Source organism: Geotrypetes seraphini, chromosome 3 (assembly GCF_902459505.1).
Source record: "Geotrypetes seraphini chromosome 3, aGeoSer1.1, whole genome shotgun sequence".
Taxonomy (NCBI): Eukaryota; Metazoa; Chordata; class Amphibia; order Gymnophiona; family Dermophiidae; genus Geotrypetes; species Geotrypetes seraphini.
Window position 1 is genome coordinate 344,559,550 of NC_047086.1, and position 27,463 is coordinate 344,587,012.

General features: G+C 42.6%; 1 protein-coding gene and 1 long non-coding RNA gene across 2 annotated transcripts in view; one reads left to right on the forward strand and one right to left on the reverse strand.

The window, feature by feature from the left end:
• Nucleotides 1–18,353, reverse strand: part of LOC117357544 — a 30,068-nt gene extending 11,715 nt beyond the window's left edge. The window contains exon 1 of the long non-coding RNA XR_004538824.1: nucleotides 18,189–18,353. This is a non-coding gene — a long non-coding RNA (uncharacterized LOC117357544). The remainder of the gene's footprint in view (nucleotides 1–18,188) is intronic.
• The window catches only part of EHD3 (EH domain containing 3), a 101,495-nt gene that overhangs the window by 11,490 nt on the left and 62,542 nt on the right, over nucleotides 1–27,463 (forward strand). Inside the window, exon 2 of the mRNA XM_033938305.1 lies at nucleotides 18,185–18,361. Within this exon, the coding sequence (XP_033794196.1) occupies nucleotides 18,185–18,361 (177 nt within the window). The remainder of the gene's footprint in view (nucleotides 1–18,184; nucleotides 18,362–27,463) is intronic.

Genomic DNA, 27,463 nt, shown 5'->3' on the forward strand with positions numbered 1-27,463 from the left:
ACATGTAGAAGCTGTCCGCTTCCAGAAATGTTGATATTGGATCATGCCAAAGAATATTTTTTAGACCATGTCTAGGATGTAAAATTTGTGTTATATTGCCAAGTACCGTATTTTTCGCTCCATAAGATGCACTTTTTTCCCCCCAAAAAGTGGGTGGAAATAAGGGTGTATCTTATGGAGTGAATATAACCAACGCCCCCCCCCCCCAAGAGAGGGATATGTGACATCACAACCCATACCTCCCTCCTACCTCTGGATCAGGGTCTCTGGGTAAAAGGAAGGAGCTCCTGCCTCCTGATTGACAATTGGGCAAAATGATCGCTTAGCGAAAGGAGAGGCATGGCACAGTGTTGGGACCCTAAGATGCAGGACCCGGCATTCAGATTGGTTGCCTTGTGGTCAACAAGCAAAGCGCAGTCAGTTGGCAGTTGCAGGGGGCGTGACTCAGCATTGTGATTGACCATTTATTGGATCATAGGCGTGGAGCGGAGCTTGAGAGTGCAGGTCTGAACTGTAGGCCGTGAGCGCTCTTTGTGTGTGGGGCTGGGGAATGGGATAGGGTGTAAGACCGGGCCCATGAATGGAGGAGCCGCATGGTGCAGCCCCCCCTCCTCCCGGGTGAGTCACGCAGAAACTCTGAGCAGCCCTGCACTCAATGCACTGAGGCCAGGAGTGTTGAATGCCCCGTTGTTTGTATCCCCCCCCCCCCCACACACACACACACTCAGCACCTTCAACCCTAGCTCACTGCAGAGGTGGCCAGAGGGTGGGCGGGCATGGACTCGCCCAATGAAGGCAGAATGAAACAGGGTAGCCCTAGCACCGACTAAATGATGTGTAGTAACTGTCAGAAACTTCTCTGTAAGAGCAAGGTATCCTTCTCCTGGGAATTGGGGGGGGGGGGGGATGGGGTGTACCAGAGTTCCAGCTCCTCCTCCCACCCTAGCCTGGGGTCTGCATACAGGCAGCGTAGGCTGGCTATTCTTGCGGAAAAGTTGAAAGGCAACACTCTAGATGTCAAGATTGACATGTATGTCTACATTGCCACACACAATAGGGTCTTGTTTTTGGCTGTTGGGCCCCTCTTTGGCCTTTGGCCCTCTCTGCCTCCTGGGGAGGTGGGGGGAGGTGCCTGTCTTCAGCTGCCGGCTTGGAGGGAGGGAAGGGAAGAAGAAAGGAGACCCTGGCATGGGAGTTATCAGAAGGCCACCAGAGCCTGGGACCACAACATGATTTTAATAATGATCAGACAACAAAAGGTAGAGAAATGATTTTATTTTCTGTTTTGTGATTACAATATGTCAGATTTGAAATGTGTATCGTGTCAGAGCTGGTGTTACAGGGAGGGGAGGGGGGGGGACAGGGTGCAGAGCCTGGCAGGGAGTGAGGGGGGCTAGGTGCAGAGCCTGATATATATTAGTACACAATTTGGTTCAGAATGTTTTTTGTGGTTTTTTTGTGGGGGGGGGGTTTCTTGTTTTCCTCCTCTAAATCTAGGGTGCGTCTTATGGTCAGGTGCATCTTATGGAGAGAAAAATACGATAGTTAGCTTGGTAAATTCTCCAGGTTCAAAACATCTCCTGCCACCATTTTGCTGTGCTGAAAAAATGGCAACTTATTTCCCGTAGCAGAGGTTTGACCGGTGACCCATAAATTGAGCGCAGGACAAAAGCGCTCTGACAAAGATGCGCCATCGCACCAATGTCCGGCTTTAGTTACAGAACCAAGATGACCACTATTTTTTAAGCACAGCAGACAGGGTCAGGAGCAATTCAAGATAATCCTGCTCCAAAGATACTACTACACCTTGAAGGAGGGCCTATTAAAGGGGTAGGAGGGTAGAGTGGTTGGCAGCCCCGGGAGATGTGCTTTCTGTTGGGGGAGGTTAGTTTTGGATTTTAGCAGAAACGTGAACACAGATCCATTTTGATGCGGAAACTGAAATTCAGTCGGCCTCTTAGCTGCAGGGAAGAGATGGGGCAGGAGAGGAATATAACATGGGGGGTTTGATTCTGTAATCCATTGCTACTTTGCATCTGTAGCAAGTCTGGGACAAAATTCAGATACTTCTGCACCTGTGGGCTTCAGTGGCCTAGATTTTCAAAGGGAACCTATGACGCTGTTCCTAGTGGAGAAAAATGTAGAAATTTGCATGCAAAATGGAATAAAACAGAGCATCCAAACAGATAAAGGAAGAAACACATGAATTTAGAGACAAAGGTAAAAACAAATCAAGATGTAGGACTGTCCCAAGGGCTGTGTGAGTAAGACAGTCAACAGGGCATAAGGGAGATGGGTGCACAAATCATTTCCCATCTGTTTGGCTGTGATTTATTGGGCAGGGCAGTGGCATGTTGCCATTGTACATTCCTGCTGAGAGGGAGTGAGCCACACAGGAGCTCAGAGGGGAACACACAGGGCTATCACCTGCTCACCACTCTTCATCCTATATGCAGAAATCCCTGATTTCTAGGCACTCTTGTCTAGAACAAAAGCAATTCCTGTTGCTTCTGTATCTGCCAGTGCAGGGTTCAAAATGGCACTGGTGACTTCTATGCACAGTGCTATCTCTAGGAGTCCCAACTGCCCTGCAGTAGTATGAGACTACGGCTATGGGTCACCGGTATCATTTTGAAGCTGGTGCCAGCAGGCATAGAAGCAACTGGGGCTTGCTGCTACCCTGGACCAGTGGTTTCTACAGGCATGTCTGAGGAAGCCTTTTAAGAGTGGGAGCCTCTGGGGTAAAGGGTCTTTTGGTGAAGGGGGGGTATGTGTTCATGGAGCACATTAGGAGGAAGAAGAGGAAAAGAAAATCCCTTTAAACATGTACTTCTCGCACAAAAAACCCTAGTGTTTTTTTAATAGGGGCAACTTATAGGTTTCTTGGCTTTTGCAGCTAGAGACCACATCTTGTGACACAAAGTGCAAATACCACAAGGAGCTATGATAAGGACCTGTTGTACTACCTTAATTTACTGTGGAATCCAATGGCTAGTCAGGGCATGCACATGTTGGTGTAGAATTTGAACAGCTTTAAAGTAACAATTGGAGCTCTCAGTCCAATCCAGAAAACGCATTGCAAGACAGAAGAGACAGTATCTAATCAGAAGCAATAGTTATACTAGGAAAGTAGAATCCTCAGAACAGCTGAGACAGTAAGGAAAGCTTGTACTAACATCAAAAACTGGTTTTTCCTCTAACAATGCTTCATGCCTTTCCAATGCAAGCAGCAGTTGTCAGCCGTCCACACCCAAAATTGACCGGAAACTGACACAGGAAATAACAAGGGGCCTGTGGTATTGAAGCTCAGTTTGTGGCACACGAATAACACAGCACCTGCTGCACCAGTGTGCTTAGCAATGTCAAATGACGATCTGTTGTACAGTCCTGTTTAATTGCATGATGGGTTTTAACCTGTTGAAGGGAATTTGCTTATGGACTAGTCATAGGAGGTTCTTCATTGCTGCTCCGCTAATGGCCTTGTATAACCGCTGAATCCTCCTCAAACTCCATAGGAGCAGAAGCAAGTGGATGTCTTCAGCTTATACCCTAGAGTAGACAATGACACGGTGACAAAATTCATCACCATGCTCGTCCCCACGGATAACCGTGAGAAACCATCTCGTGTCATTCTTTAGTGTCTTATCTCAACCTCAGTCTTTCTACACCAGCATTCTTCCAAGGCTTGAGGGTCAGTGTCTGTGCCTATTCATACTCTTTATTCTTACGAGAGCCAAGTATAGGATAATGAAGCCATTGTGACATCACTGAGGTTGGCTTTTAGACGTTGGTGGAATGAGGCATTATGACGTCACAATATCAGCTCTGGAATGTTGCTAGTCTTTGGGTTTTTGCCAGGTACTTGTGACCTGGGTTGGCCACTGGGTTATTCCATGTCAAGTGATCAAGGGCTCCCTGCATGACCATCACGGATTTTGATAAAACTTTATGCACAAAGTCCCACATGTATCAAACGAACTTTGGTAAAGTTTTAGTTTCGCCTGTGGAATATTCGTGGAGATATAGCCATTTGTTTGACCCCATACTGCAATGACATACAGTACGACAGTGACATTCTGACAACTTTGAGACACAATATCTCACGAGCTATGTTTAAAAAAAAACTGAAACTTAGCTACCCTGCACAACTTTTGGAGCTCTATTCAGTGCTACCAATAATAATTTTTGTCGAGCACTGAGTGAATGCCTGAATTACAGTAAACTTGGCCGAAAAAATTAGTGCTCCAAAAAAAGTCAAAGTTTGACATTACTTAGCTCCCACAATAATTGAGTAATAAATGCGAAATTTGGCGCATAATGTCTCAGTACAACGTTGTTTTCAAAAGTACAATTTCAACCTCCAAGCTCTTTCCATTAGTTTACAAATTAAGTGTAAAGTTGCTAATTTGTGTAAAAAGGCCCAAAATAGGGTATTTTCAGCCTGCTTTTACAGAAAAATACCTTTCAGAAACTCTTTCAAATCAGTCTCATTAGAAAGAGCATATTTCAAACCCCCTAGAAAAGTGGGCTTCATTTTTCAACGCAGGTTAACAATGCCCGAAAAAGGGGGACAAAGTTGGGAGATGTCACCATGGCAACAGCCTACGTTTCAACTTACAATTATGTAATTTTTCACACTGTTTTTCCCTGTTTATTTTTACTCAAGCTTTGGGTACAATTATAGTGTTCTTAATTAATGATTATTCCTAACTAGAAATTGAGGTGATAATTTTGTTGCATGCAGATCACAAATTACAACTTGTTTTCTTTTTCAGATCCACATTATTATTAATTCAGTTTAAAATGGATGCCAACGAATCGACTAATAATAATCCTTTTCTGCCAGACTGTGCCATTGGGCAAAAATTGTTGTCAAAGTGTCATGACGGCACATTTTATTCTAAAAAATGTGGGCTCATTTTTTTACATAATTTGTCAACCGATGAAAAATTGCTTATCACTCGGCGCTCTGAAGTTGAACTGATGGATAAAGACCAAATCTGCCTCCACCACAAAGCAAAGTATCTCGACAAATACGAATTAAAGCAAACATCGTGTTGTAATCCATTTGAAAAGAAAAATCACATTGTTCAAAGTGGATTGTTAAAAGTCGATCTTGCCATGTCTAATGATTTTAGAAAAGTGGCAAAAATAAATATCAAGCCAGGTCAGAAACTTTGCAGTAGGTGCAAAGCCCAATACGTTTCAATGAGTGAAGCTACTGCAGCATCTTCATCTTCAGACGATTTTGATATCAGCATCTCCGATGCAGTTGATCAAAGCTTGACTGCTTTAGGAACCTCTCCATTGAAAATTCGAAGGTTAGCTAGTAGAGATAAAGCCGGCTATGTGATACGAAAAATTGAACGTGTGCAGAATGTGATAGCCAAGAAGATTACATCTGCTGCTGGAGTTTCAGCTGAAGAAGTTGGGCCGTCTCATCGGTCTGTAGAATGCAAGTTATGTGAAGATTACACTGACCTCATTGAAGAAATGAAAACGAAAATTGCAATATCCAACAGGTCAATGAAAGTTCAATTATTGACGATGGCCCCAAAAAGTTGGTCAATAAAGGAAACGGCAATGAAGTTTGGCGTTTCAGAGCGCATGGTCAGAACAGCCCAAAAAATAAAGAAAGAGAAAGGCATTTGTTCTATACCTGATGCACAAATTGCCAAGTCCCTTCCAAAAGAAATTGCAAATAGAGTTCAAGATTTTTACGAAGACGATGAATTCAGCAGAATATGTCCTGGCAAAAAAGATTGCATTTCAGTCCACCTCAATGGTTTAAAAGTACAAAAGCAAAAGCGGCTGCTGTTGTGTAATTTAAAAGAGCTGTACGTGGCGTACTGTAACAAATACGGAACTGAAATTGGTTTTTCCAAATTATGTGAGCTCAGGCCAAAGTGGTGTGTAACCGTTGGTGCATCAGGTGCACACTCCGTGTGTGTCTGCACGATACATCAAAATGTAAAGCTCATGCTACAAGGCGCCAATGTCAAAGAGAACTACAAAGTTCTCTGGAAAAAACTATGTGCGACCTAAATGTCAAGGACTGTATGCTACAACGACGTCAAAACTGCCCTGGTGAAGAAGCACTAACAGCATACCTGGAAGAAATATTCAAGGATTTAGATCCAGAAGAATCAATAGAATTTAAGCAATGGGTTCACGCTGACCGTGAAACATTAGAAACAAGCGTACTAACCATGGACAACTTTATTGAAAGACTTGCAAGCAAGATTTGGAAGTTGACAAGCCACCATTTCATTTCAAAACATCAAAGTGAATATTTGAAGATGTTGAAGACAGGCTTAAAAGAAACGGAAATGATTGTTTTGATGGATTTCGCTGAAAATTACTCATTTGTTGTACAAGATGCCGCCCAAGGCTTTCACTGGGAAAATTCACAAGCTACGGTACATCCTTTTGTTGCATATTACCTCAATGAAGTGGGCACATTGCAAGTTGTAAACTGTTGCATTATTTCTGATCATATGCAACATGATACGATATCTGTACACGTGTTTATTCAAAAGTTGATCGAATTTTTGGTAACTCAAACAAACATTACCAAAATATACTACTTCAGTGACGGCTCAGCTGCACAATATAAAAACTACAAGAACTTTGTGAATTTGTGCAATCACAGAAATGATTTCAACATTGAGGCTGAATGGAATTTTTTTGGAACTAGCCACGGAAAATCACCCTGCGATGGAGTTGGTGGAACAACTAAACGACTGGCTGCCCGGGCTAGCCTCCAAAGACCATCAACGGATCAAATATTGACGCCAAAGGATCTATTTAACTTTTGTGACCAAAATATACACGGAGTTAAATACATTTATGTTCCAAAAGAAGAAATTGAAGAAAGCAAAAAGTTTCAAGAAGAAAGATGGCATGAAAGCAGCACAGTAGCCGGTACCAGAGAGCACCACCAATTTGTACCAGTCGACTCAAACTCGGTTCGTGTCAGCAAAGTTTCAAATGACACAATAAATTTTGTTGCCAAAATTTCTGATACTGCCATTCCAAATTTGAAAGTGTCCGAAATCTTTCCTGGTTGCTACGTTGCCTGTACTTACGATAATCAATGGTGGATAGGCAATGTTGTTGAAGTCTCAATTGAACAAAATGATGCATTGCTAAAATTTATGCATCCTCACGGTTCAGCTCATTCGTTTTATTGGCCAGAAAGGCAAGACGTTTGTTGGGTTTCAGAGCAACACCTCATCTGCATGCTTTGTGCCCCTTCAGTTACATCATCCGGCCGCCAATAGCAATTTCCAGAAACTGCATTGAAAAAAGTGGCTCAAAAATTTAACAGAATGTTATAAAGATTGCTGGCAGTTAAAATCAAAGTGGACTTCACTTCGGCTTGGGAACCATATAAGATACCCAATTTAGGCTTGGGAACCTAGGATAAGACACCCTAATCATTGGCTTTGGAACCAGAAAGATACCAACAAAAGGCTTTGGAACCTTGACAAAGAAACCAAATGCGAGGCTTGGGAACCTGGACGAAGTGGCCCACCTGTGGCTGGTATTGCACAGCTATCGGGCGTGACCCCTATGGCGATGGGGTTGCCAGTTCAAACTCTTCAACTGGTAGTAACAATGTCACCATGGACCAACGCAATAGAGTAGTAGTAATACTACGTCAATACAAAACTGTAACTTTAAAAATGACAGAACTATGTTGAAAGAGAGGTTGTTGCCGTGGCAACATCTCCCAACTTTGTCCCCCTTTTTCAGCCATTGTTAACCTGCGTTGAAAAATGAAGTTCACTTTTCTAGGGGGTTTGAAATATGCTCTTTCTAATGAGACTGATTTGAAAGAGTTTCTAAAAGGTATTTTTCTGTAAAAGCAGGCTGAAAATACCCTATTTTTGGCCTTTTTACACAAATTAGCAACTTTATACACTTATTTTGTAAACTAATGGAAAGAGCTTGGAGGTTGAAATTGTACTTTTGAAAACAACGTTGTACTGAGACATTATGCGCCAAATTTCACATTTATTACTCAATTATTGTGGGAGCTAAGTAATGTCAAACTTTGACTTTTTTTGGAGCACTAATTTTTTCGGCCAAGTTTACTGTAATTCAGGCATTCAATCAGTGCTCGGCAAAAATTGTTATTGGTAGCAATGAACAGAGCTCAAAAAGTTGTGCAGGGTAGCTAAGTTTCAGTTTTTTTGGAAACACAGCTCAGGAGATATTGTGTCTCAAAGTTGTCAGAATGTCATTGTCGTACTGTATTTCATTGTGGTATGGGGTCAAACAAATGGCTATATCTCCACAAATATTCCACAGGCGAAACTAAAACTTTACCAAAGTTCGTTTGAGACATGGTGGACTCTGCATATGAAGTTTCATCAAAATCCGTGATGGTCATGCAGGGCACTTTCCAAGAATCTGATCACTTGACATGGAATGACCCCACTGCTGGAAACGGGATACTGGGCCTGATGGACCTTCAGTCTGTCCCAGTATGGCAACGCTTATGGTCTTATGTTCTAAACATCCTGTGTCATTCTTTAGTGTCTATCTAAAACCTCAGTGCTTATACACCAGCATTCTTCAATGCAAAGCTTGAAGGTCAGTGGTTGTGCCCATTCGTACTTTGATTCTTCCCTTTTTCCTTAAAGAATGACACGGAGATGGTTTCCCATGATTATCTGCAAGGATGGGAACGGTGATGAATTTTGTCACCGTGTCATTCTCTACCCTAGAGGGAGGGTTCACTGCTGGATGTGCTGCATTAGAAATGTTCTTCCTAAATCACTTTTTAGAAAAAAACAAAACTATTGAAGATTTTAACAGATCTAAATGCAACAGTTGGCTTAATCTTTGACCCCCAACAATCAAAGCATTTTGTGCCCTATGACCTTTCTTAGATAGGAATGGGGAGGAAAATCCACCAGGGCATGTTTCAGGTGCCCCAGTAAGTGCTGCATGGAGCTTGGGCTGGTGTGCCTGTGCTTTTTGTCATTCAGGTGCATAAATGATTGAGGGTGCTCAACTTGGCATGCATCACTGAGTCCATATAAAGGCACGTTGGGTTTTTCAGACTGTCTAAATATAGAGAGCCGCAGATGGTGCACACAAAGAAGGACACGGTTAAAAGTAATGCTAGTGGAAGCACTGCAAGCCCCACCAATCTCTCTTCCTCCCCAACCCCAATTTATCACCACAGTTTACCATCCTACTCCCAGCCTCTCTACATCACACTCGCTTTATAAATTGCAGCCCCCCCTGGCCCATCTATACAGCCCTCATTTTCTGCTTCCTAGCCAGTCCTTAATAGACCCTCTTCTCTGCCTAACCCAAACACACCATATACTTGACCATCCCCACTTCTTTGTCAGTCCCTCTCCACCTTAATGTCTTCTTCCCCCCTCTCATCCTGTTTTCCCCTCACTTCATTATCCCAATGCAGTTTGATGTGTTTGTTTTGGGGTAAGATGCTTAATTCCCCCCCCCCCCCACTACCATACCTACACCAACCACATTCTATATTTCTTTGCTCACTACTTCCTCCTGGCATGATCTGCCTTGCCTCCTACAGATTCCTCCCTCAGTTAGGTTCCATCTTGGTCCGTAGTAGCGCTGCCCAATTTAAGGAAATTTTTTTTTCAATTCGATTTGGCCTATTAAATTGATTTGATTCACTTTTCCAGCCCAATTGTGTGTGTGTGTGTGTTCGATTTTTTTTTGTTTTTTGTTTCAAACAACCTGTCAGGTTTATTTTTGTAGCCTCTTTACCCACCCCACCCCCTTTGTTCTCTCCGATCTCACGCTGGAGCTGTGGTGTAAACAAAATAAACAGACTCTTCCTCTGTTAGGTCCTAGCTCAGGCCTAACACCAGCTCTGGCAGGATACACATTTCAAATCTGACACATTGTAATCGCAAAACAGAAAATTATTCAAATCATGTTGGTCCCAAGCTCTTGTTTCTCTGTCTTCTGTTAACTCGCTCACTAGGGTCTCCAGCCCATTTGATGCTTTCTTCTTTCTCCATGCTCACTATTCATCTTTCATCTCTGTGTACCTTCCCTTCCACTGCCATAATCCAATATTTCTGTTTCTTTCCCACTGACTATCATCTCTCGCTCCCTGCCTTGTGCCCTGGGTCAAACCTCTCTATTCTCCTCCATGCAGCATCTCACCCTTCCTCCGCTCCATTATTAGGTGCGACATTTCTTTCTCTCCTTCCACCCATCCTATGTCCATTTCTCTCTTCTCCATGCATGTCTCCCGCCCCATCCACCATATGCAAGATTTTTCCCTATTACCCCTTTCTCTTTGTTGCATCTCTCTCCATCTCCACCATCCCATTTCCAACAATTTTTTTTTTCTCTGTCTCCCTCCATATGCGGCTTCTTTCCATTACTCCTATCTCCCTGTATAGCAGTTTTCCATCCCACCTATTCCCCCTGTGCAGCACTTCCCAATTGCCCCCCCTACCCCTCAAAGCATGAGACCTCGACTTTCAGGCCTCCTAAAGCAGCAGCAGTGGTGACAGCCTGTCCACAAACGCTTCCTCTGCCATATCATCAGTGACGCAGCAAAGGGAAGGCGCCAGTGGGGCAGGCCAGGAGAAGCCTGCTGGACACAGCCGTTGCTGCTGCCACTTTAGGAGGCCTGGAGGTATTGACAGAACTCACTGAATCGGTGAGCAGTTTTTTTCCAGCAAACAAATTGATTCACTGAAGTGAATCTGAATCGAGAAGCACTAGTCCATAAGAGTTGGGTTGATAAACCCAACAGAAATTACCTCTTTCTAGATACAATCAAGGAGTTTGCTCAATATTTGGGGTGCTCAGGTACCCACAGAGCTGGCTTCTCTATGTGACATCAACCAGCATTATCTTCCAAAGTGTTCCTTTAGTGGTATATTAATGCCTTTTCTTGAGGCAACATAAGAACATAAGAATTTGCCTCCGCTGGGTCAGACCAGAGGTCGATCGCGCCCAGCGGTCTGCTCCCACGGTGGCCCATGAGGTCCATGTCCTGTAAAGTGATCTTTTGTCTAGAACCTGTTCTTTCCTAATCCTTTATATCCTTCAAACCCCTTTTCTTTTTTATTTATAGCCTTTCTTTCTCCTTTATCTGTAACCTTCAATCCCCTTATCCTTCAGGAAGTTATCTAGTCCCTCTTTGAAACCCCATAATGTAGTCTGACCTATTACACCCTCTGGAAGCGCATTCCAGGTATCCACCACCCTCTGTGGTGAAGAAGAATTTCCTAGTATTGGTTCTAAACCTGTCCCCTAGTACAGCAAAGACTACCTTAGCAAGGCAGCCTGCCTTATTCCTCTCCAGATCTCGCCATACCTTCATGCTGGGTGTGTGCAACATGTCTTAATGTTTAGTATCCCTGAATATATCTGGGTAAAAGAAAGGTAGACAAGCAGGGCTTCTGATCACATAGCACATTTTTCTAGTATGGTTTGTGGAAGGGTGGAATGACTGCTGGAGGGTGCAGGGCCTGTCTGGCAGATGAAGCTCCACTGCTTGTGTCCCTAGCTTTGGAGTGGAAAGGGGCCGTGAGTCAGAGCTATGCAGGGGTTAAGGTGCTTACAGGAATGGGGCAGATACAGGGATGGCAACAAAACTCACGGGGACGGGGAAATTGAGTTCCTGGGGGAATGGGGAAAAATTTGTCCCTGTCATTATCCTGAAACTCAGTCATACAAGAAGGGAGCTATGGGATACCATGCGGACATTTTTATTGTGTGGGGCACAGCTGAAGAAAACAAACAGCATGTCCAGACAATTGCCAGAGGTGAGGGAGGAGGTAATGCTGGAGGCTGAGGACGGAGGGGGACATTTTGGCAGGGACCCCTTCCTTTTTTGCACCCTTCAATGATTTCTTTGGAGCAGGGGGAGGGGTAATCACTTCCCAGTTTCCAGCCTTTCTTCATATGCTTTGATTTATAACTTCCGAATATCGTACTTCCCCATGTATAGGCCGCCCCTTTGTATAGACCACAGGAAACGCCTATTCTTGTTTAAAAAATCCTAGATCAGCCGTGGCGCTAGTGGAGTCCCCGGTACCTTTTTAAAATACCGTAGCTCCCTCGCTGGCCACCTGCTTCCTCCAATGTCATGGCCAGCGGTGCAGGGCAGGAGCGATCTTTTCAGCATCCAGCCTGGCCCCGTGCTATTTCCTCAATGCCTGCCATCGGTTCTCGTGGCCAGCGAGGGAGCTACTGTATTTTAAAAGGTACGGGGGACTCCACTAGCGCCACGGCTGATCTACTAATGGAGCAGCTTATCTACGATGTCTTTAGATAGGCCGCCCCGTATAAGGAAGCCACACCTGTTGGAGAGTGAAAATCACTTACCCAGGTAGCCACCCCCCTGGTCTTAATAGGGGAATTCTCACTTGAGTTGCTGAAAGAGAGAGGATGGACACACACACAACTAAAATCATATAATATACAGTAACTGAAGCTTCAGGGAGATTTCTATCTGATGCTTAAAGCAGCAGCATCAAGAAACGACTCTCCGAAGCATACAGCACTGATTCCTTTTATTGAGAAGTTTGGAGGAAAGATAACAAGCAAAGGTCAAATTATTGGTATTGATCACATGTCACAAGATGCAAGCCATAGGTCATATGGTCAATGGACAAAAGATACATTACACATGTCATAAATCACAACGTCATAAAACTTATCTTCAAGCTAGGATGTTTTTTGGGGCAGAGTGCAAGCTTTCTATCATAACAAGTCCTAGCTGATATATCAGAGCAATATTCTTTATACCTATATTTGGATGGGGTAAAATAAAAAGAGGGTGGTGGTGGTGGTGAGAGGGGGGCAGTTAATCCTCACATAGCCCTTTACAGGGTCTATACACCCACTGCATCAGTTTGTAAAATCCATGTATAAGCCATGACTTACACATGAGGAAATAAGGTTCTCGTTAGTTAGAAACTAGGTGTTCACTGGGATGGACCACATTGCTCTGATTCAATTTAGTAGTTTTTAGCCCAAAACATCACATGCATTTGCCAGCAAAGAAACTGCTGGAGCACCACTGAGCTATTTCAGCAGTTACCGGAGAGGATGAAATGGACAGTTTTGAGAAACCCTCATCCCTTAGTGCTCCAAAAGAATATTTAAAATATGGCACAGCTCTCTTAGTTTTGACAAGTTAGTGTGATTATTCCTGTGGAATTATTGGATTTTTACCTCCCGTCTGTGCTAGGGAGGTGTCAGAATACCAAGCAAAATATATTGAAAGAATGGCTTGAAGTTTTTTGCCTCCTTGGCTATTTTTTCCTTGTAGTCTCTTTTGGCCCCTCTTACCGCCTTATGGCACCTGCTTTGATGTTTGTGCTTTTTCCAGTTTTCGTCTGTTTTTGACCTTTTTCATTCCTTAAACGAAGTCTTTTGTCTCTGATCGCTTCCTTCACCGCTACAGTGAGCCACACAGGTTCCTTGTTCTTTTTCATCTTGGATCTCTTTTTTGGTACGTGGTATATATAGATTTTGTGTCTCGGTGACTGTGTCCTTAAAAAGGGACCATGCTTGCTCTACCATTTTTACAGTGCTTATCCTCCTCTTAATCTTCTTCCCCACCATGAATCTCATCCCTTCATAATTCCCTTTTTGGAAGTTCAGTGCCATGGCTGTCGTTCTGGATCGATGTTTTGCCCCTGTGTCCAGGTTGAAGCTATCATATTGTGATCACTGCTTCCCAGCGTCCCTTCTACTTCTACACCTTGTGCCAGTCCTTGTAGTCCATTTAGAATTAAGTCCAGAATTGCATTTCCTCTTGTATTTTACTTGACAAGTTGTTCCAGGAAGCAATCGCCTACAGCATCCAGGAACTTGGTCTCCCTACTTCAGCCGGAGGTGCCTAGGTACCAGTCTATCCCCGGATAATTAAAGTCGCCCACGATAACTGCGTTGCCTCCCTTGCAGTTGCATTTAATCTCGTCTGTCATTTCTTCATCAAAGATGACCCTGAGATCACAAGCCGATGAGACGGAGGATGAGAGCATTATCCACGGAAATAGGCAGAATGGGCTTTTGTTCTCTATTTGGCATCAGGCCTTGGAAGTGGAACCCACTTTCCCATCAGTCTCTGCAGCCTCAATACCACCAAAGCCACCACCTATTGACCCAAGGGCAGGGTTACCAGATGTCTGGGAAAACCCGGACATGTCCTCCCTTCCTTTTTTTTCTTAGAGAATTGTCCTGGCTCCTGGACGGACTGCTCCGGCCGCATCTGGAGGGCCTCTGAGCATTCATGGATGACGTACGCATTCACGCATGCTCCAGGCCCTCCAGACACAGCCGGAGCTCCTCGCAAAGAGGAAGCTTTCTGGGGGCGGGGCTATAGGCAGAATGGGGCGAGGTTATGTGTCCAGGTTGGTTGGGTTTTTTGTTTGTTTTTTAAAATATATATTGTAACCCTATCCCAGGGTCTCTGAAAAGAAGATGAGGGTCCTGGTGATGCAGAGGGCTAAACTGCAGTCCTGCAAGTCTGGTTGGCTCCCTGCTAATTGGGGTCAGCATGAACTTAGTAGGTAATGGCCAAGGTCCCTGGAAATTGGGGATATCTAGTAACATAATTCAAATACCTCGCATAAGAAACTACCTTTAAAAGGAATTGTCATAGAACAGCAAATTTATCACACCAGAAAAATATCTAACTAGTACAACTTGATCTGATGTAGACACATTAACATGCTAAAAGGAAGTTTCTCCTCGTGGATTTCTTCTGTGTGGTTAATGACCAAGGTGAAAGCCTGGCTCTTCTCCAAAGACTTTGACACATGTGGTGACCAGATTATCCACTTATTCCACACACTATGTGAACTAGCCACACACCTTAAACTTAAGACTTTTTATTATTATTTAATCTACACATACCTTGCCTTCAGTTTAATTGCCCATCTATTTATCTTAATGACTCTGTACTACCCATCTTGTCCTGCCTATATCGTGTTGCTTAAATTCCCTTTGTTATAATATAAACATTTTGTATAAATAAATGCTCTGTTTCATGGAAATCTGTTTCATGGAAATCCTGGCAAAAGCATGGAATTTATTGCCTACAACCGTTTTCAAATATTTAAAGCTCATGCACTTTCTTCAGCTAAATTCCCCAAATATCTCTGAATTGTCCAAGTATGTGGATGCTGGAACTGTTGTAAGATCTCATTGGTTTGAAAGTCAAGTTTCAAGTTTATTAGATGACTTGATTAACCGCTTAAACAAATTTCTAAGCGGTGTACACTTAAAATTTACATATGTTAGGGAACAAAACAGTCCATACAATTAATAAATAAAATTATTATGATAAAAATTAACATTACTAAACAATAGGTAAGGAGGGATGAAATACAATTCGTAAAGAAAAGAAGAGACATCAAGGGAAAATACAAGAGGGAAATAAGACATACAGGGGGAATAAAATAAACCAAAACAATAAGATAAAAGATTAACTTGCATCCCAATTGTATGTTTGATGGTGATGAGCAGTGTTGAGAGATGAAGAAATGTTGGGGAGGATGACATTGGGTCAAGCTGATAGCAGAACAATGGGATTGTTTTGGGTTAATATGACTTCCCTTTTTTTTTGTTCTGCCTCTGTTCCTCAGTTCATGGGTTTTTGGTTTGGGGGGAGAGTTTTGGAAAGAACATTTTGGACACCAGTTAAGTTTTGGGCTAATTTAGGGCTCTATCAAGCTTTTTACCGTGAGGTAAATGCTTTGATGCTCATTCAATTCCTATGAGTATTGGCGCATTTACCTCACAGACTCACGATAAAAAGTTCAACCGCTGCTTGATAAAAGATAGGTTACCAGATGTCTGGTAAAACCCGGATATGTCCTCCCTTTTTAGAGGACTGTCCAGGTGCCCAGACAGACTTTCTAAAACCTGGCAGTTTGGGTTTTGGAAAGCCCCGACGAGCTCGGGCTACATCTGGAGAGCCTTTGAGGATGCGCAGATGACGTCGCACACATCCGTGCGTGCTCCAAGCCCTCCAGACGTGGCCGGAGTTCGTTGGGGGAAGAAGAGAGGAGGCTTGTGGGGGCGAGGCTGGAAGTGGAACTGGGCGGGGCTGGGGTGGGGCCATGTGTCCAGGGTTTTTGCAGCTCAAAATATGGCAACCCTAATAAAGGAGCCCTTAGTTAGGCCTAATTGTTGATCTTGTAACTGTGAAAAAGGAACACATTCTCATGTTCTATTGTGATAGTTTGTCTGCATACTGTGGAGGAATTTGGCAGCACTTTGAGGATATCTTGGCTGCACATACATGTTTATCCACCCTTTCCCTAGATGAGCTAATTTTCAAGCACTAGTCTAACCTCAAGCGCAACTTTCTTCAAATTAGTCCCTTATTTTCTATCCTCTGTTACTCTCTCTCCTATCTACTCCTTCTTTACTTACACTTATGCTGTCTATTAAAATCTTTTATCACCCATTGTATTGACATTATAATATAACATACTCTGCCATACTTTGCATTGGAATCTGAATTTTTCATTTTTATATTTTAAATTTTGTTATTGCTGTAATTTGTCTTAGAGAATGACACGGTGGCAGTTACCCGCGGGTAGCCTGCCAAAGCGTTGGGGGGGGGGAGTGCTCACTGTGGGCGGTGAATGGCCCCTGTGGGGCGGTGAATGGCCTTGTCTCCACAGTTAAGGTAGGGAAGGCGCGCAGTCACCGATCGCGCACAGCCCCCTCCCTACCTACGGCCAAATCTATCTCCATTCTCTCTCTCCCTTACCTTTGCGGCGCTTTAGTAAAGAAACTTACTGAAACCAGCGAAGCCTGCCTGCAGTCACGTGTGTGTGGGCGGAAGCTTCTCCTGACGCAACTTCTGCTCACACACACGCGACTGCAGGCACAGGCAGGCAGTCTCCGCCGGCTTCAGTAAGTTTCTTTACTAAAGCACCGCGAAGGTAAGGGGGAGGGAGGGAGATTCTCAGGCCGCTGAAGGGCAGTGAGGTGGAGAGAGGGAAGGGTGGATGCTGCGGGGACGGGGCAGTGAAGGGGACGGTGGTCTAGTGATGGGGACAGATTTTCTCCCCGTGTCATTCTCTAATTTGTCTACTCCTTATGTTTGACTTATTCTTGCTATACACTGCCTTGAGTGAACCCCTTCAAAAAGGCAGTAAATAAATACCTTTGATTTGCATGTTCCTTTGACTTAATATATTGTAGCATGCCATTCTTTGAAGGTCTCTGGTATACAGAATAAAAATAATTTGATGTTAAATAGTTTTTACTTTAGCTTTGAAACCAATAATTGGAAAAATACTGCTGTTATCACAATACATGTATGGTGAGGGTTTGTTTGTCAAATTGCGAAGTATGAGAGAGTTAATAGTGAGGCGGAAGGATAACTTCATTAGTGAGGCGGAAAATATCTTCATTTAACCCCCCCCCCCCCAAAAAAAAAAAAAAAATCTGTTTTTTTTTACTAAACTGCACAAGAGGTTTTTAGTGCCGTCTGGCACACTGAATGCTCTGCGCTGCTCTGGTCATAGAGTTCCTATGAGCATCAGAGCAGACCATTCAGCCCATTGGCTGGTGCTAAAAACCGCTTGCTTGGCTTTGTAAAAAAGGGGAGGTTAATGATGTAAGTTCTCATAAGGAATCTGAGTTGCTGTTCTACAAATTCTTTTTTGCAGTCTGATTTTTCTGTAGCTTATTTCTGTAGCTTTATTCGTGGCTTGATATACCGACCATCACAAGTATCTGGGCGGTTTACAATATTAAAAGTTAAAAAAGTCTAATTTGTGATTTGAGTGGGGTAAAATAAAAAGAGGATAAACCTAAAACTATAACGAATTAGGACTGATTAGAGAGGGAAATGGAGATGTCAACTTCTTAAAAACTCCCCCCCCCTCCTGCTTATTGATAGGCATCTTTGAAGAGAAATGTTTTGAGATTTGTTTTAAATTTACTTAAGGAATTGTCATTGCGAAGATGAAATAGCATTGCATTACAGAGTGAGGGAGCAACTACTGAGAAAATGGAATTTCTGGTATAGTATAGGTCCTTGATTGAAGGCACTTTCAATAGATTTTGATTCATAGATCTGAGGACCCTAAAATGAGTATATGGAATATATTTGGGGAAGGGGGGGGGGGAGGAACTGAACTTGCTACTGGCTCAAACTCTAATCGTGTGCTTTCTTTCTCAGGTACCTGCTGGAACAAGACTTTCCAGGGATGAGGATTGGGCCAGAGCCCACAACGGACTCTTTCATTGCCGTGATGCAGGGGGAAGTGGAAGGCATCATACCTGGAAACGCCTTGGTGGTGGATCCCAAGAAACCCTTCAGGAAGCTGAATGCATTTGGCAATGCTTTCTTGAACAGGTCAGCCTGTGTCTCATATCCAGAGTACAATCAGATTCAGAATACCTTGCAGGGATTTATTGGACTGGCATTACAGTATGACAGCACAGGCCACAGCCTAGGATGCCATATTGTACATTTTTGAGTTGAACTCAAGATGAATTATTCAGGTATTTGAGTCATTTTCCTCTCAAGAGGACTTAACTTAGTCTAATGGCTAGATTTACTAATGCATTAATGCATATTTCAAATTGCATTAAAATGACAATAAATATGGCTTGTGTCAATGCAGTAGAAATTAGTAGCTAAACATAATTTATATTCACACACTAACATGTTAACACACATTGGTAAAGGCTCTAAGCTTGTTTGAGGCAGCACAGGGTGCAGTGACTGCAAGGTCACGAGGAGAATCAGTGTGTTTTTAAAGCCTGGCTTCTCCGGTTCTCAGTGGACTACTAACCACCAGACTGCACTCCCACTGCATAAATGGCAAACTCAACGTTCTCTGTCCTGCAAAAAGCAAAACCGATTTGGGGGAGGGGGGCGATAGAGGACTTTGCTGCTCCTGATGATGGCAGCTGAGCTCTTGTCGGACTGAGTTCTGTCCTACTGAAGTTTTCTTCATGTACCAACCTCCATTTTGAAAGGGGAGATGATTGGGGGGGAGGGAGTAAGTACACTCCAGCTGTTTACATCCCAGTGTTGCTCATTGCTTACTGGGTACCAAAATCATAAGGCCTAAGTAGCAGCATCGGGAGAACTTGACTACAGGATAGGTATGATGGAATGTACAAGCCCCATAAGGACAACAGAGCAGTCGGCACTCTAGTCAAAACAGGAAAAAAACGCACCAGGGAAGAGAAACGAATGTATAAATTAAGCTTTACATAGTAAAGGAGGGGGGGGAGGATGATCCCAGGATGGAACTCCACATAGAGTGGGCTAAAGCTCCAACCAAACTAGCCACACCTTCCCATCCTTGAAAAAGCAAACAAAGTGTATGGAGGCAATAGGATGCACAAGTACTAAGGTGGGGTTGGGGAGGGGAGCGAGATGAGACAGCTAGACCTCCTTTTGATTGGAAGTAAGAGACTGAGGGGGCAGATTCTCAAACTAAAAATTGCCTTTAACGTGCTCGCTAAACTGATTCCAGCCGGCTTGGCATGCAAGTGTTTTAGTTGCAGATTATCAAAACGGCTACAAAAACCGAAGTGCCCAGTTGTTTTGTGTGTTTAACGTCTTAAAATTTTTTCAACATGAATTAACATGAGCTGATAGAGGCTGAGATGTGATGCCTCCTTGATCCACTCTCCCATGACAGGCTGAGGTATTGGATTTCTCCTGTTCTAGAATATGGATCATTCGGTGAGGTGGTCTGGTGTCAGTGTTCACCGCCACACAAAGAGGCCAGGGTTCAATTTTTGACTCGGGGGGAGGGGGGCTTCTGAGCTGGGATCCTGCAGGTGCTTTCTCCTTAGCTTTCAGAGGGAAAGTATGTGCAGGAAAATCAATGCTAAATCAGCCTGTAAAAAGTCCCCATGGACTTTGAAAACGTGCAGGCACTGTGAACATTGCCCTTAACATTCACTAAAAGCAAGATACAGACCTGTTAGCTGTAGAAAGGTTTGGCAAGTCTGTCATCCCGGCTGAGTTTCTGCTGTGCACGTGAGCTGGAGAGCACTTTGACACATTGCATTTTGCACATTGCACTACCAGCTGTTAGAAAGCAAATGAGGATTCGAGCAGCAGCAATCTGTTCTTGTTCTTGGTTTTTTGTTGTTTTTTTTTTTGTTGTTGCACGTGTACATATTTGGTGAAAATATAGTGGAGAATTATTTTCATGGATGGAATTCAGTTGGAGTTGCATATTTGGATGTAACATGAAAAATGATTGGATCGTAAAAAAAAAAAAAAAAAATCAGACCAGCTAAAAGACTAACGATTCACTGCTTGCCCTGGATCGGTAGCATGGAATGTTGCTACACTTTTAGGGTCAGGAATGAAATTTTGACAGCGCTATAGTTCTATAGAACAGATAAGAGCAGTTTTCACATGCTGGGGTTGCTGCGATTCTTTATGGAACTTTTTATAATTGAACTCGAAAGTCAGGATTATAAAGTTAATTAAAAAGGATTTAGATGGTTGGGGGAGGAACAAATGATAAAACAGACCAGGTTTGGTGAAGAGGGTTCTGAAATAGCTGTGTGCTAAGAGACCCCTTGATCCACTGTCCTGAATTAAATTTTTGATGTTCCTCTCCTGGTTAGTTGGTTAGTTTTTTTTAAGCTTTCGAAAAACTCTCTAATGCGTGGGACACCCAAAAAAAAAAAAAAAGGTTTTGAGTAATTACTCTCATAAGTCACTTTAGTGCAATGTGAAAGTGTATTTGATATAACGGCTGAAGTGATTTGACTTAATTTGAAAATGTGGAATGAGAGACACTATCTTTTTCATTTTTACTCTGGGTTTTAGCCAGGTACTAGTGACCTGGATTGGCCACCGTGCGGACGAGCTACTGGTCTGACCCAGTAAGGCTGCTATTATGTTAATGCTGAAGGTAATGGACAGTGTTTGGAAAAGCAAGGGCAGTGCATCCAAAACTGTCGGCATAATGAATATATGTGTATTAAGTAGCACGATCTATGTCTGAAGAATGGGCAATGGTAAAGGAGTAAGAACATAAGGATTGCCGCTGCTGAGTCAGACCAGTGGTCCATCGTGCCCAGCAGTCCGCTCACGCGGCGGCCCTTAGGTCAAAGACCAGCGCCCTGAGTCTAGCCTTACCTGCATACATTCTGGTTCAGCAGGAACTTGTCTAACTTTCTCTTGAATCCCTGGAGGGTGTTTTCCCCTATAACAGCCTCCGGAAGAGCGTTCCAGTTTTCTAATACTCTCTGGGTGAAGAAGAACTTCCTTGCGTCTGAAAGAAGATGCTGGCTTTTGATAGTGTTACAGAAAGTTTGCAAATAGAATGGTCACAGAAGGTAAATGAAGAACTGTACAAGAGGATACAACCAAAATAAAATGTAATACAGAAAACACTTAAGAGGAAACTTAAGATTTCTGGACATGTCTGTAGAATGAGACGTGACTAAGGAGTGCTGGAGAGAATCTTGGTTCTCCCCAACCTTCTACATCATTGCCTGGATGGCCATTCCACCTGATCCAATTTCCTATCTGTAACACTTTCCCTTTCATAGAAAGGGAATGGGACTTATATACTGCCTTTTTGTGGTTACACGTTCAAAGCAGTTTACATACGAGTATATACAAGTACTTATTTGTACCTGGGACAATGGAGGTTTAAGTGACTTGTCCAGGGAAATATTCAAAGCAATTTGACCAGCTCCTGAACAGTTAAATCACTGCTGATATTTGGCGGTAACTACTACTAGCTACTAATCATTTCTTTAGTGCTGCTAGATGTACACAGCACTGTACAATAAAGCATTCAAGAGACCAGTCCCTTCTCAGTAGAGCTTACAATCTAATCGCACAAACAGGACAAGTAGGTGGTTAGGGAGTTTCTTAGGCATAGGTTAATATACAAACGAGTAGGGGTTAGGAGTTTAAAGGTGGGCTTTTAGTCTGGATTTGAATACTACCAGGGCCGGAGCTTGACCTATTTAGGGTGTCTGTTTCAGGCATACGAGGTCCGACAATTAAGTTCACAAACTTGCCTCTGTGCGCTTATGTTGGCAGCAGTGTACAAACAACTCGATAAGGTTTCATAACCTTGGTATATCAGTGTCTCACAGCTGTGTTCGTGTTGACATGTGGTGGATTCTTGCTGAGTGGCATTCATTATTGTTGGCCGTTTTTGTGTGCCGTCGCAAGAATGTCAGAGCTTGAATTAGAGCAACGAACAAACATTAAATTTCTTGTTAAACTTGGCAAGAGTGGAAATGAAATCGGGGACATGTTAGTCCAAATTTATGGGGATAATGCCATGAAGAAAATAGCAGTGTACAAATGGATTAAATGTTTTTCTGAGGGGAGAGATAGCGTCTCTGCTGAAGAGAGAGGTCAGGACAGCCAGTAACAAGCAGAACTGACAAACATTGCAAAAAAATTTGTCGGATTGTGAGTCATAATCATTGGCTGACTCTGAGAAGCATAGCAGACCATTAAACATTGATAGAGAAACAGGAAAATCTTAACTGAAAATCTTGGCATGAGAAAGATCTGTGCAAAAAAAAATGGTCCCAAAGCAACTCACCGATGAACAAAAGCAAAGGAGAGTCAAAGTTTGCCAAGATGTTTTGGATTGTTATCGCTGGTGATGAAACATGGGTATATCAATATGATCCTGAAACAAAGCATCAAAGTGCACAATGGAAGACGGCCAATTCTCCATGACCAAAAACGTTCCACCAGTTCAAATCAAGAGCCAAAATGATGTTGCTAGCCTTGTTTGACATTGGAGGGATTGTTCATTATGAATTTGCACCAACTGGATAAGCAATTAACCAAGTTTACTCTTTGGAAGTACTGAAAAGGCTGCATGAAAAAGTTTGACAAAAACAATCTGAACTTTTCACCAATAACTCGTGGCTCGTGCATTACACTAATGCACCAGCTCAAATGGCACTGTCTGTGAGGGAATTTATAGCCAGAAAACAAATAACTGTATTGGGACACCCTCCCTACTCATCTGATCTGCCCCCCCCCCCCCAATGACTTTCTTCTTTACCCAAAGATAAAAGGAAGACATTTTGATGACATTCAGGACGTTAAGGGTAATACAATGACAGCTCTGATAAGCATTCCAGAAAGAGTTCCAAAATTGTTTTGAAGGACGGACTAGGCGCTGATGTTGGTGCATAGCTTCCCAAGGGGAGTACTTCAAAGGTAACCATAGTGATTATTCAGCAATGAGGTATGTAGCACTTCTTTTTCTAGGATGAGTTTGCAACTTAATTGTCAGACCTCGCATGATGCACTTAGCCAGGTAGTGCCACTGAATTGGGCCACAGACCGCAATAATGAAAGCCAGCTGTTTTGTGAGCAGTCCGGGGGTAGAGTTGGGCACTTTTGCACTTAGATGATTAAATGCTGGATATTGGCACTTAAGTTAAACAGCCTTATGTGACTGTATACAAGCCAGTCTTTTATGCAGTGTTGCTGAGGTAGTTACATGCTGAACATTGGCTCTTAACAGACAAAAACACAGAGCAGATCAGTGGTGTAAAAAAATGCTACGATTTATTAGATAAGCCAAAACCCAACATGGGCCACGTTTCACCCTCATTCAGCGTCATGGAAAAATTGCTAGAAGGGGATAAGATCACACTCCCTATTGCCAAGCAGAAACTCCTTTACATTCACAAAACCAAGCAGGATTTAAAATGCCAGGGAAGCCACTTTCCTCTCTGCTATGTCAGGTTTTAGCTTATCTAATAAATTGCAGCATTTTTGACACCACTGGTCTGCTCTGTGTTTTTGCCTGCGAGAGTATTTGCAGATCATGGCCTCTGCGTGTTGAAGTGATACTTAACTGTATAACTTCCCAAGCTGAGCAACCATATCTGTATGCGCTGTTGCTTAAGTACTGAATATTGCATTTAACTTCATAACTGATAGCCAGCAGCATAAACCTGTATATTCAATGCTGATACCTGAAAAAGGGCCTGGCATTGATTATCCAGGGATGCTGCTGCTGGCTAAATATCTGCCCCTTTTGTGAACTTTTTTTTTTTTTTTTCAATCAAAAAAAAAAAAAAAATTGAATTCAATTGACCACACTTCGCCATTAAAATAAACAGCTTTTGAATGGAGTATTTTAGTCAAATGAGCCACAAACAAAAAAATCCTCTATCTCCACTGGATAAAAGGAAAACCACAAAACAATGCAGGCCAACAAAGGGTGTCAAAGTGGAGTGGATGAACTGAAAGTAACACAAATCCCATAAATATGCCAGTCTTGGCGCTAAAACAATACCATCTTGATTCCAATTTCTGCAAATCCAAACGGCTGACAAATGGTATGCCATTAGAATGAACGTCAATAGATAAATGAAAATGTGGGACCTTATATGGTCTGTGTTTCAGCTTGTTTGATTGCTTTAGACCAGAACCAAAGATGAACATGAAATTAAAAGTGCACTAAAAATAAGGAAAACTTGAAACACCAATGCTGAGCAAAAGTAGAAGTCCATTCTAGTGTCGCATTTTATTTAGCGCACAAGACTTTATAATTCGCATAAAAACTGGCACATTTATGGGATTTGTTTGTATTCGTGTCAGTGACAGCTGTTATCATTAATTGTTTTATCATTTTTATTGTTAATCAATAAACTTGGTTACTTCCAGTTCATCCACTCCACTTTGCTGCCCTTTGTTGGCTGGCGTTGTGTTGTAAAAAATTCCATACTAAGTCAGATCATAAGTTTATCAAACCCAACATCCCATCTCTGACAGCAGACAACCAGATTATATAAGTACCCAGCAGAACTCCAAGGAATAGATCCATTCTTCCTTGCTTATACTTGGGGATAAGCAGCAGTTTTCCTGAGGCTTCATGGCTAGTGATCGGCTAATAATAATTTATGAACTCTTCCTCTGGTAACTTGTTTATGCCTTTTTAAACCCAGCTATGCTAACTGCTTTCATGGTATTGAGAACCCCCACAGCTCCTTCTGGAGTTCAGCCCTACCCTGACCCAACGCTACAGTTTTTCAGCTGAGGTCACAATGGCAGCGGGTGGAAGATGAAATTTTCCCCCGGGTCAGGGTATGCTTCCTCCTGAACATGCTATAGGTTTTACAAAAATAAACTCTGCAATGTCTCTGGACAGGCACTCTCTTATGGCACTTCTTACAGGCATTCTCACACCTACAGATTTCAAATAAAATTTTTTTAACCTGTTTTCAGTATCCTCTCTCTCAAATTACCCGATACAATTGTGCTCTGGGGAAGATATTTTGTCCTGTGTTATTAATTAGCTTCATTGTGTGTGCCCTAGTCCTAGGACTATCTGAAAGGGTAAATAAATGTTCCTTATTTACCTCTTCCATCGCTTTTTGTCAGTTCATAGACCATTGGCTCCTCTTGGCTGTCCTTAATACCTTAATACTGAAGAGCTGTTTAGCCTTTTATCATACTTTGTACTTTGTCCCTGTAGTGGTTATCTTTTCACTTTGGATACCTTCTGGGCACTTATACCTCTTTTTAGATTGCCTAAGTTACAATGTATAAATTCCATCTAGGAAGTCTCATTAAACTTTCGATTATTGCTGAAGATCGACTAAGTCTAGGCTGGCCCACAGCCCGCCCTAACCACTCCTTGAAAAACGCCCCTTTTCACTCTGGGCACACAACGGCAGTGAAAAGGCCTAAGCAGCCTTTAAATACAGTGGTACCTTGGTTTACGAGCATAATCTGTTCCAGAAGCGTGCTCGTAAACCAAATTACTCGTATAGCAAAGCGAGTTTCCCCATAGAAAGTAAGGGAAACTCGCTTGATTTCGTTCCCCCCCCCCCCTACGCGATCCGACATCCTCCCCATACCCATCACCCATCTGAACACATCACTTACCTCCCATCTGGCACTGGCACAGGCACCAATGCACAGGACGTGCCGGTGCCCGAAGATCTGTCCTCCTGTTCGCTGGGCCTTGAGCATCTGCGCATGCTCAAGGCCTTAGTTCCTGCTCTCTCCGAGATTCTCACATTTTATCACTAACACTATGGCCCCCATTTTCTAAATACAGTATATTAAACAGATCGCTAGTACAGATCGCTAAGGTACTCCATTGTGTATTTTTCCATTATGAGACTTGACCATTTAGTCCTAATTTCTGATTATAGCCAGTTACTAATCCAGAATAGGACACTGCTGCCCATCCTAAAATGACTTAAGGTTCACAAGAGGCTTTGTCAAACATTTTCTGATGCTCAAATACAACGTGGCCATTATTTTAGAAGCCCTGTTCACAGTATACATGTAAATACTGGCATTTACATGTGTATATCAAATGTTGAAAACCCAATTTTAAAAAGATGGGATTTTATACATATAAATCTGTAATACATGCATATGACAAAGAAGGATGGGGTTTGGGTGGAACTAGGGTAGGATTAAAGAGTACATGTGCATGCTCCTTCTGAAATGGGGGAAGTCATATCTCCAGTACGATCAACATCGGGATCTATAGCTGCTCTGGGATAAATATAGGAACATAAGGAGTGCCATACTGGGAGAGACCGAAGATCCAAGCCCAGTATCCCATTTCCAGCAATAGCCAACCCAGGTCACAAGTACCTGGCAAAATCCCAAAGATTTTATGTTTATCCTAGGAATAAGCAGTAGATTTTCCCAAATCCCTCTTAATGGATTTTTTTTAAAGGAAATTATCCAAACTTTTCTTAAAACCCTGCTAAACTAAACTGCTTTTACCACATTCTTTGGCATTAAATTCCAGAGCTTTTCTTCACTCAATGTGTAATTATTTTCTCCAGTTTATTTTAAATATAATTAGTAGTTTCATCGCATGTTCCCTAGTCCTAGTATTTTTGTAAAGAGTAAACGAGCGATTCACATTTATCTGTTCACTCCATTCAGTATTTTATAGACCCCTATCATATCTCCCCTGAGCCCTCCAGGCTAAAAAACCTAGCTACTTTAGCCTTTTCTCATTGGCTTTTTTCCCCCTTTGATGTGGCCTAGGTTCCTTTATTTCCTTATTTTATATAATAGTGTCTTATATGTATTTCTAAATTGTATGGAGGATTGATTTTGTCTTTTTTGAGATGTAAAATGTAAGTTTAAATAAAAATAACAAACCTTATATGGCGAATACATAAACAAGTCAGCCTTGAACAAAACCTAAAAAGCAAGGTTCAAGGTATAAGTAAAGCTTGTATAATTGCTAACCCTTTACCTTGGCTCAAAAGAATGTCAGATTTGCTCCCAAGCAGGCAGGGACGGATTTCCATACAATTGTGTCCTGATAACTAAAAGCAGTTTTATGGCCATCCTCTAATCATGTTCTCACAAGGAGTTTCCAGTAGATCAATTAACTGATCTTAAGGCACAAGATTGTGCAAACGGAATCATATGGTTTTGATAAACTGGTTTAGATAAACAGGCCCTCAACCTGCTGATAAGATCTTAAAGTTA